Raw genomic sequence first — 10,798 nt, 5'->3', positions numbered from 1 at the left:
GACCTGCGAGGTGGAAAACAGTTTCAGACAGAAAACACACCTAAATTAATCACATTTTATTGGTTTGCGGAGAAAAGGAAAAAAAAAAACACTGTAATGACCAGACTATAAATTGAGTTTAAGAAACGAGTGTCATGAACCTCTTCAACCCAGATTTCCAAAACAGAGTGCTCTGACTCAGTGATTTCTGTAAAAGGATTTAAAGACAGAGACTAAAAATACACAGAGAACTAGTTGTGTTAGTTTGGGCTTTCATAAGAGCCAGCAATAACAGAGTTTACGTTTTAAGTCAATGAGCTTAAATAGTCTGAATGAAGTTTAATATGAAAGGAGAGAAGCTGCAGTGCGGTTGAACCGATAGTGAAAGGCGAAGGCTCTGTGGAACAAGCAGGTAAACAAACTGAAGCCGAGAGACGGAGACACCTTTGCACTAAAAGCGCATGAGTTAGTCACGTGAGTGAGTCACATGAAATGACAAGAGAGGAGGAGGTCAAAGCTGAAATGTCTCCCTCAGCTGCTCACAGCTGTCGCCGAATTGTTCCCGTGAGTCAATGCACTGACTAACGCTTCTGGAAAGAAACAAAGGCTGCCGCTTTAGATCAGCTCTTATCAATAATGATGTAACCGCCGGGTGGCTTATTCTGCCTGAAAAATGACATCCTAATTGCTTTACGATTGACCGGCTCATTCACTGAACGCTCCTCATAACCGGCCGTTAGCTCTCTGGGTCAGATTGATCCAACACGCGCGTTAAACATTGTCCGACATTAAAACAACCTTTGAACGCGCGCTAACAGACGTACGTGTGTCTCCATAAAGGAATCAGCTGAGACTTTCATGTCATTTTATTCGGCGATGAAGCGCCGATTTGAGTAATTATAGTGGACACGATTTAAAAATAAACCGTTGCACAATTTCACAGGACGGGTGACTCACCGTAAGTGATGATGAGGAGGATGAAGGGCTTGTTGTGGAGCAGCCTTCGGATGGACGCTGTGTAGGAGTAGTGCTCGGGAGGGATGCTACGAGCTGCGGCCTGGGACTGAGTGGGAGGAAGCTCGGGGCGCTCCTGGAAGACTGAAGTACGAAGAGACGAGCAGACGATGAGAAACGCATTCAAAACAGAAAGAAGACAAATGAGGAACTCAAAAGTACGACGAGGTCAAGACGGAAGCATTTCACAAGACGAGACATGTTTATGGTGGCAAAACTGAAGCAAGAAGAAAACCGATAAAGAAAAAGCGACCGCTGACACACTCACGTATTGACCCCATGTAACTTGGTCTGACCTCTCGTCAACATTTTCACCGAGTTAATCACATGAAACACAGTTTGTGACATCGACAGGGGTCACACCTTCCGAACGCCGTCAAGTCGAAAGCCATCACGTCCTAACCAGGGACTCTAGGAATTTTCAAAGCAAGGAAAATAAACAGGAATTAATGGGAATAAACCAATAATTACTAAATTAAAGTTCAGCTCTTAATAGTGAACTTAAATAAAGTTTGGGAAAAGCGATTTCTTCACATAACCCCGAGTAAACAACCAGATTTCAGTACATCTATGCCATTCCTCCGCGGCGTGCACATCGCACACAACTCCTGCAGGCCTGTTGAGACCACGCCCCCTAAATGCACTGTGCATTCCTCCATCCCATGGACCAACCCTTTGAGCCCAGAGCATTACATATTGGACGACACATGGTGATGCAGACGTGGACAATTCTGCCGCAACAAAACAATGGATTATGACAAATATGTCTAAAACCCTTAACTTCCCATAGAAATCTACCTGTAATTTTCTACCCCGGGCACACAGTCCATACATATGCACCCTTATCTCAATGCTGCCTACATTCCTTGGGTCTGTTCATGAATACGTTTCCCCGGAGGTCAACTCCACAGAACTTGAATAGCAATGGTCCTCTATGCTGCGCTGTTCTCTCTCACTTCTCCAAGATACACCTGTAATGAGCTCTCTGGATCGTCCTCAAGCCCAGTGAATTCTCTCAGTTCCTCTCCAGAATTAATTCAACAAAGATCATTTTAAGATGCGTCTCCGCTGATTGAGTCAATGAGGCTCATTTGGAAACAGTCAGATTGACCCATATTCATATTTGGACACGGCTGAACAGGACTGAACTTATCAGTGTGGATCACACCTTCCTGAGCTGATGGAAATCCTTTCCGTCCGATTAGGAAAGACCCCGCACCCTCAGGCCTCATGGGGGAACAGATGTCCTTTCAGAGGTTTTTTTTTTCCTTTTCTTTTTGGAAACAAGCCCAAGCCAAGCAACCCCACAAACCCCCCGTTGCCCCAGTGATGAGACCTGAGGGTGTGTACAGTAACGTGTTCGCACTAATCCAATGATCTGAAAGGAATTGCACTTCAATGCAGACTGCTCATCTGTAAAAATACTTATACATTCATGACTTCCCTCATTCAGTAAGCTGAACCAACCCACTCACATCTGTAGATTCATTTAAAGGTGGACAACAGCCAAACCTCCTCTATCTCCTCTCTTAACATCCAGTTTATGCAAATCTCCCATAATCCAGGGACTGGCAGACCTGTGGTAAGGCTACAGATGGAGCAGCCAGCAGGACAGCCCCTTGCACATGGCGCGATGTGATGCATGTATGCAGAAGGGGGAGTGCTCCGTGTGTCATATTATGAAACTCACCGCAGATAACTGCTGTGACTTATCTCAAGGGAGGAGCCAAGAGCATCTCGCTCACAAAGCTCGCACTGCATCAAGGTCAGTCTGACTTATTGAGAATCAGAAACCTTTTCTCAGTAGCTCAGTTTAGGATCTTTTCCTTTGGGTGTAAAAAAATTAAAGTTTATTTATTTTGGGTTTTTTTTTAAACAACATTTTATTTCTTCAAATCTGTTCAAATGTGTTGCCATGAGCGAATCCCTCTCAGTTTTGCAGACACGCCAACAAGGAACCTCTCTAAACTATTAATACAGGTCTCTGTGGTGCATATGAAATACATGTGGGAGGTAATTTCCCAAGATCTGTGTAATTGCAAGATACATGGCGATAAATAGGTTTTTATTTCCAATGCTGCAGCGACAAGGAACATTATCAATGTACGTGCAGTAACGATAAAGGTCTTATCTTATCTAGACCAATAAATCAGTGTGTGTGGAGTAAGTCCCAATAAAGATGATCACTTCCAGCATAGTACCTGGTAACGTTTACAACATTTTCAAACAACTACAATCGGGTCAATGTTGAGTGAATGAAGTTGACCTGATTCATTTGTTTAGAGCTGCTTCCTCCCGGGACACATATGAAAACACATGAAAACATTTACACTATTTCTATGCAACACCAACTGGTTCATCAAGGTCCTTTTATATTTTGGTAAGCGTGTTATGAGAGGAACAGTAACGTTTCCTTCATGTGATGCTATTTGAAAGGGGAGCTTTCTGGTTGAACCAGAGGAAAAATATACGTCGACACCAGTGGATCACCTGAGCCGAGATGAGCACGTAGCTCCGCCCACCGCCGAACGATTGTTCCATTATTGCTGCCTTGTTTTCTTACTCAACTCTCATACTGGGCTTCAATATTTTGGAAAAATAAGCTTGTTTGTGTAACTCAGTCTATGAAAATCGACAAACTACTCGTTATTCACTGACCTTTGAAAACACTAAGACACAAAGTTTATCTTGGAGCTGAGCTGAAATAATCCCTTCATGCGTCGTCCATCAGTTTCAGAACGGCGTTATATAGAAAAGACAGTTTCACGGGGAGGTCGTGGCTCGGCTCGTCTCTGAATTCAGTAGGTTGCAGGCTCGATCCCCCATTGCCCCCGCTGACCATACGACCAACTGTCCTTGAGCAATGGGTGGATTGAGCGCCTTGCACGGCAGCCGTGTGACCGTGTGTGAACGGCTGCGAAAGCAGTGGGAAAGTGACACGGTAAGTGATAAATATATATCAACACATCCAACCCGTGACGTGCGCAGAGAAAGAGCTGAAGTTTGCGTTGCTGTGCGCTTCACGAGGAACAGGAGACTCCAGTCAAAACATGAACTAACAGTATAGCGAGTCTCCGCGTTGTGCGTGGCAGTACTACGAGATGCTTTCACAAGCATCAGCATCCTTTTGTGCGGCCGGAATGCCGACGAGCGCCTCCTCCCTCGCTCCCGCTGCCGCCGACAACACAACAGTGTCCTCATGAAGCCCGTTTGACTCTTCAAGCCGCGATTCAATTTATAAAGTCCATATAATGGTTCACTCATGGCTGCATTCTGAACGGACACGTCTCATTTCCCGCTGACGTTACACCTAAACGACACAGCCGGTGAAAAAGCGAATGGAAGTGAATAGGCTCGTCGTCTGATGGGTCACGTGAACTCTGTGCGGGGACATCGCAGGGAAAAGAAGAAAAAGAAAAAAAAGCCACTTTTTTTTTTCCAACAGATCATGTCTAGTCTTGCCACAGCTTTCAGTCTTTTAGTCGAAACTAGTTCCCCTTTTTCTCACTTGTGCCTAGAACAAACTGAAACTGCATGTGCGCAAGTTTGGACTTTTCTCTTGACATTGCTTCTACGACCATCGTGTCTATTTTAACAAACCCCCACCCCCCCCTTTCAGACCAGGTCAGCACAAACATGCAGGTCAGCCATTTGTTCCCCCTCACTGAATAGTGCTTCTTGTTGCAGCGGAAATCAGGTGTAAATTAAAACCATAATCGGTTCAATCCGCTGAAAAAGAAATTCCCATTGGCCTCGGCGAGCGCGGATCCAAATGACGGGGCATGAAAAAGGCTGAATGTTTTTCGGAGCACAATGAGGGGAAGTTTGAAAGGTGGGCAAAGCCAAGCGATGACATCAATGAAACTTAATTCGCTCGACGGTCCCAACGATCGCTTGGCACTTCATTCCTTCACAAAAGAGTCGGCGGGGTCAGTCCAGGATAACCGGGGAATTCGTGCAGCGCACCAAAGAATTAGGGAAATTTATGCAAAGCAGTACAAGGTTTAATATTTTTCCAGACACAATAAATAGCTGAGATTTTATAGTGAGCTATTTAAACCCAGAATCATCTTACCAAAGACAACGAGGATGAAGAGGAAGGTCGCCACGCCTGCAGTTATGTAAAACATAATCCTGATGTAGTGAGCCAGCTCCTCCATGTCGTCCACGTTGGGCACCAGGATGGGAGGCACAAGGAACCCGATGGCGATGCCCAGCTGCATGACAATAAGCACATTGAGCACTCATTAACTCAAAACAACAACCATTTATTTTGAAGCCTTTTGCTAAGAAGTTCAACTGAGGGGAAAAAAAACAAAAACAAAAACAAAGATTTCATCCATCTTTTTTGTCATCTTACTAGGTTTTAAAACAAAGCCACATGAAGACGTGTTTTACATTTTACAGCTGGAAGCTGACAAAATACAACAAGAATTTTCACAGGGTTCTCACACCAAGACACTAGAAGTCCCATGTGGGTCTGGTATCCAGCCCAACCCTGCATATGTACAGGCAGCTGTTAAGACAGCCCCCGTTTGACTATACATACAGTCTATTCCACTGCGTGTCGGACAAACCTGATATCCCAGGACTCCAATGGAACAAGCAGTGGTAACCTCTTGCTCTCCAAACCACACCGAAGCCAGGTAGGAAGGAATACCAAGGAAAAACGCACACGCCACCGAGCACAACAACTGGCCCAGAAACGTGACGTGAAACAGAGCGGGGTCGGCACTTCCCACTTTGATCCAGGCACCGATGCAGTTTAAAGCAGCGCCGATGACGATGACCTCCCGGACGCCCCTGGCCTTCAGGAGCCAGAGGACCGGCAGGATGGAGGGGACATAGGAGAGCAAGTAGACCATGCCCAACCAGTCAATAGCCAGGGCGTCAATGTCGTAGAAACGCATGAAAATGTTGCTAATGATGCCATACTGCAGCCACATGAAGCCGTTGCTGGCCGAGACGGCACAGAAGACAAACAGCATGAGCCAGCGACGATGGTAGAGCTTGACGTCGGCCTCCGGGCCGGGCTTCGTCCGGTCACATGATGGGGACCCAGCGGAGATGGCTCTGCCCAAGGGCCCTGGACTCCACTGCCGCAACGCGAGGCCCGGAGCGGGATCCCTCACAGCCTTGGACGACGTCCATTCTTCACCGCCGAGTTCAGAATTTGCACGGTCGCCTTTCAGGGTATTGTTTTGTGGCATTTCGGCTGTGCTAAAGCGGGCCCCTGCGACGTGCTCCGTCTTCAGAGCCGGGATTCTAACTGCTCGCTGTGCCGTATGCAAAGCACTTCCAGAGAGAGGACAGGGAGGGAGCACAGCTGAAGCTACTATTGTCTAACCAGTGTCCTCGCAGTTCTTCACGACTTGTTCCATGTGATTGGACTGAGCCATGTATTCATTACCTTCAGACCCGTCATGTGACATTAATCGAGGAAAGCTTATTATTTTAATGAAGCTACTTCTCGGAGTTTCATAACTTCTTTATACAAATGACCCGATGCAGAAAACATATTAAAGACAATAAGTGTGTGAGACAGTGATAACTAGGTATGATTGCTGCTCTGATATACAGACAATCTGGATGAATTAAACAATCTGAGACTAACTATCATGTGTTGTTTTTGGACAAGTGACCGAAAGAAAAGCTCATCATTCTTTTTTTTAATTTTTTTTATTATTAGCTCCACTGGCTCCGTGTCATCAGAGATAGCGTGAAGGACATTTTAAATAGTTTTTAAACTCTCAGTTCACCAAGACGGGGATTTGAAAACAGCCGTACAAACAACAAGTGATTGTCCTTGTTTGTTGAAACTCCATCCAAACTCTGACTTACAAGTGTTTCAGTGCTAAATGATGACTTTTCCTTGACATTTACTTGGAGTTGATGTTAAGGTGACTCAAGTGTTGCTTGTGAAGAAACTTCCAAGTGTCAACTCTGATACATGTCTGCTTGTATACCAATAATGGCACACTGCTGAACTTTGCTCTCTCTCTTCTGCTTATTTGGATTGTTTCAGTGTGGATTTGAAAATTGCTCTGCTGGTATTGTTTCCGGAAGAAGGGGAAAAAAACCCTGCAATATCCAGAGCACACCGACAGCTTTGTTATTTCGTGGCGATAATGTGAATCACAAAGTGACAGATTTTGATTGTTGCGTAAATTATATTTCTCCTGATACGAATGGCATCGCAACGTCTCATCAGCTGTTTGTGTTCCAGATGAAATCCACTAAGTTTTATGATTTGTGTAAAGTTTATTATCATAAGTTACCATGACTGCACACACTCAACATCCAAACAACTTTAATTAGACTCGGTGTGTTTTATCTTTTGTACGTTAGCTCATAAACATGGAGAGACTACAGTTAGTGTATGAGATGGACACACACAGCTTCTCCTCGACTCCCCACACACTCCTTTTACTCCCCTCTGGCTACAACAACACCCACAGGAACATTTCTCCCATGGGAAACTGGACAGGAGGCAATTCTCACGTCTTGTACAACTGCAAGAACGGACACATTAAGTACCGCTGACTGACAGATGTCAGAACTAAAAGGTCTTAAGGTTTTAAAGTAGCAGAAGGTCATTCCAATCAGGGTGTTTTTTTCTGTAAACGTTGGAACTCTTTTTTCAAATGATTTCAATATTTATGTTTAGAATTAACTCTCGTATCACATCGTCTACAATAATACTGTCCATACTTGGATTGTGCCACTAAATTCAGTGCGAGTTTGCTCTTGAACTGGATTTTTAGGTTCTTCCCTTTCTTCCCCCCCCCTGTATTTCCCAACACATGAATCAGACTCAGAATCATCAGATGTGCAGCTGCACACAATTTCAGTCAGGCAAGGTCACAGTGACACACTTTGATTGTTTTGCTTAAAGTGACACTAACCTGAAGTTGCTTACTATTTTATTTTCGGAGGGATTATTTGGGAAAAGGCTCGTCTTTGTACTCCTTGTTTTTGGTAAATATAAAAACATGCTGTGAACTGTTATTTTCAAGCTTTTGTCAATCAGCATAATGTTTGTGTCGGCTTTTCAATTTTGTGTCTGTATCTTGGTGGAAGATGAAATATTGACCAACTTCTTGCATTGAGAAAAGAAAGTGTGTTTTTGTTTTTTTCACCTGTTAAAGGTTTGTATCAGTGGTATGCAATCTATTGTCACTTTGCAACCAATTAAATTTAACTGGAGTCTCAAAACATATTTACTTTTAAAATGATGGCAACACAGCTCTTTAAGTTCCATATATAGTTTTGATATTGTGAACATAATCTGTCTTGAGTTGCATGCAAGAGGTTTGAATAATTTAAGACAATTTTTTTCATTACATTTTCAGCTGTTTATGTACCTAATTTTAGGGGTTTCAACCTTCTTTATCAAACTTCTTTTACATTTTAGCTGATGTAACTATTTTGGCTCATTTTTAAAGCAGTTTTGTGTGAGTGTGTCCCGAGTTTTATTTGTTTTCCCCAAGTAAAAATCCAGTCTTTTTGTAAATGACTTTGTGTACATAAATAAAATGGGGAAAAATAGATATAAAACATTTGTTTAGGCATCACTGTGAAAGGTTCAGTGAGCTCCTAGAGCCAAAGAGCAACATGTGGCTCCAGAGCTGCAGGCTGCAGACGAGCCCCAGTATTTATGATGGTTCAGTTCACATGTATCCATGTAAAGCACATTGTGCTAATTTGCACCCATAAATGAGTGCATTATTGACAATTTTAGATCACATGTTCATTCATGCTTGGATGCACAAGAGGTGTCTCGTGGTTGCATGAACGTGCGTAATTGCGCAAGAGTCCAACAGACGTGGAGACGAACGAGACATAAAGGGGACTGATGAGCTATTTTACAAGCCAAATCAAGTCACTGTGTATTGGGGGACTTAGTTCCACGGACCGGTGTTTTCAATCACAGCCATACCTGATTCCCAAACACGCCTATGGAGCAGGCGGTGGACACCTCCTCCGACCCGAACCACACTGACGCGATCCTCGACGGCATCCCGAGGATGAAGACCTGCGCCAGGGAGCAGCAGGACTGCCCCAGGAAGGTGACCGCGAACAGGTCGGATCGGACGCTGGCTACCTTGACCCACGTCCCGGCGCAGTTGAGCGCCGTGCCCACCAGCGCCACGACCCGCAGCCCCTTCTTGTCCAGCAGCCAGGTCACCGGGAAGATGAACGGGATGTAGGTCAGCATGTAGATCATGGACATCCAGTCTATGGTGAAGGCGCTCACGCCGTAGAACTTCATGAAGATGTTGCCGATGATGCCGTACTGTATCCACTGGTAGGAGTTGCAGAGCGAGTAGGAGCTGAAGAGGAGGACGATCATCCAGCGCCGCTTGTACAGGCGGGTGGGCTGAAGCGCCGCGCCGCCCGGCGCGTCCTGCGCGTCGGGGCCCCGGTCAGCCGCTTCCAGCTTCTCATTCTTCTCCGAGTCCGACTTATTACGTTCATGTAGTTCGGAGTTGCCGGCCGATTGTTTGTCGTTCATATTCCCCCGGTCCTCTCAGTACACTCATGGAGTAAAAAAAAAAAAATAATTTAAAAAAAACCAACAACCGAGTCGAGACGGAAAATCAGTGAAACTTCCCCACGACGAGGCGACGCAACTTCATGTGATCCGTCGGCTCGAGTCCAAGGTTGTATTACAAATCTACACTCTTTTTTCTTTTTCTTTTTTTATCTTGAATGGTGACGCAAGAAATAAGTCCCAGTCTGTGCGGCTTCCCCTCGGTCCATTCAAAGATTTCCTCACTGGGTGGAAGCGTGTCAACTTTCGTCAAAAGTTTTTTTTTTTTTTTTTTTAAACGCCCCGTATAATTAAAAGCGAGCGGAAATAAACTGGATTAAAGTGTTTGCTTTTTTTGTGAGCTATCTCCCAGAGGGGACACGTGCCTGATCGTCTGCCTCGACCCTCCACCCGGACCTTGAAACAACTTTTAGGATCTCGCTGAAAATTCGTCGGTCAACTTGACTTGGAAGGGCGGAGTTTCAGGAGCTGCTCTTTGAGCTATCTGATCAGCCTGGGACGCTCAGATATCTGCCCTTCACACCGCCACGACGCCCCTTTTCTGTTTGGATAAACATATATACTTCATATCACAACTGTAAAGAGGAAATGAAAACGAATTTATTTTTCTAATTATAGAATACTTCCTTGTTCCCCCCCTCCTCAAAAATAAAACAACTAACTATACAGATAACAGGTCAAATAATTTGGATCATTTGTGAGAATGAAGTATAAAGTTATATTCGTGATTAAATGTAGTTAATAACCACATAAAGTAGTCTGTAAATCCTCTGTTTTTTCCATCTTTACATTATGTCCCACTGTGACTTCCTGTCATTTAGGTAAATAGCGCCATCTAGAGGCTTCCTCGATGTAACCCACTATCAGCGACACTGCATTCATCCAACCTGCTGCTGGATGATAATAATAATAACAATAATAATAATAATAACCCCCTCAAGGAAACACATGATCTTCCAAAAGGTGTCACATTTAATAAATAGATCTGCTGGCTCTCGTCACACATGTCAAGATCGTTTGAATGCCCATTGTTTCTTCCACTTGCCAATGTGTTTTCTTTTTTGGTACATGTACATCTTTTTTTTTTTTTTTTTTTTTTTTAAATGGATCTCGACTTTACATTCTCTTTGTCCACAATCAAGTCTGTCAGAAGCTCCTGAGCAATGTCAATCAACATTTACACAATGAAACAAAACGACGGGGAAACATACACGTACAAAAAAAAAACCATGACGGAATGATAAGCGATTT

The 10,798-nt window shown here is 44.2% G+C and overlaps 1 protein-coding gene across 1 annotated transcript in view; it reads right to left on the bottom strand.

Annotated features, from left to right (window-relative positions):
• Positions 1–9,941, bottom strand: part of flvcr2b (FLVCR choline and putative heme transporter 2b) — an 18,922-nt gene extending 8,981 nt beyond the window's left edge. Inside the window, exons 1-3 of the mRNA XM_080513602.1 lie at positions 8,933–9,941; positions 5,069–5,210; positions 926–1,077 (exon numbers count right to left, since the gene is read on the bottom strand). Coding sequence (XP_080369728.1) covers positions 926–1,077; positions 5,069–5,210; positions 8,933–9,508 — 870 coding nt within the window. The 5' untranslated portion in view covers positions 9,509–9,941. The remainder of the gene's footprint in view (positions 1–925; positions 1,078–5,068; positions 5,211–8,932) is intronic.
• Positions 9,942–10,798: the final 857 nt, after the last annotated feature.

The sequence above is a fragment of the Blennius ocellaris genome, assembly GCF_963422515.1.
Source record: "Blennius ocellaris genome assembly, chromosome: 18".
Classification (NCBI taxonomy): domain Eukaryota; kingdom Metazoa; phylum Chordata; class Actinopteri; order Blenniiformes; family Blenniidae; genus Blennius; species Blennius ocellaris.
This window is presented reverse-complemented; position numbering and strand designations above follow the sequence as displayed.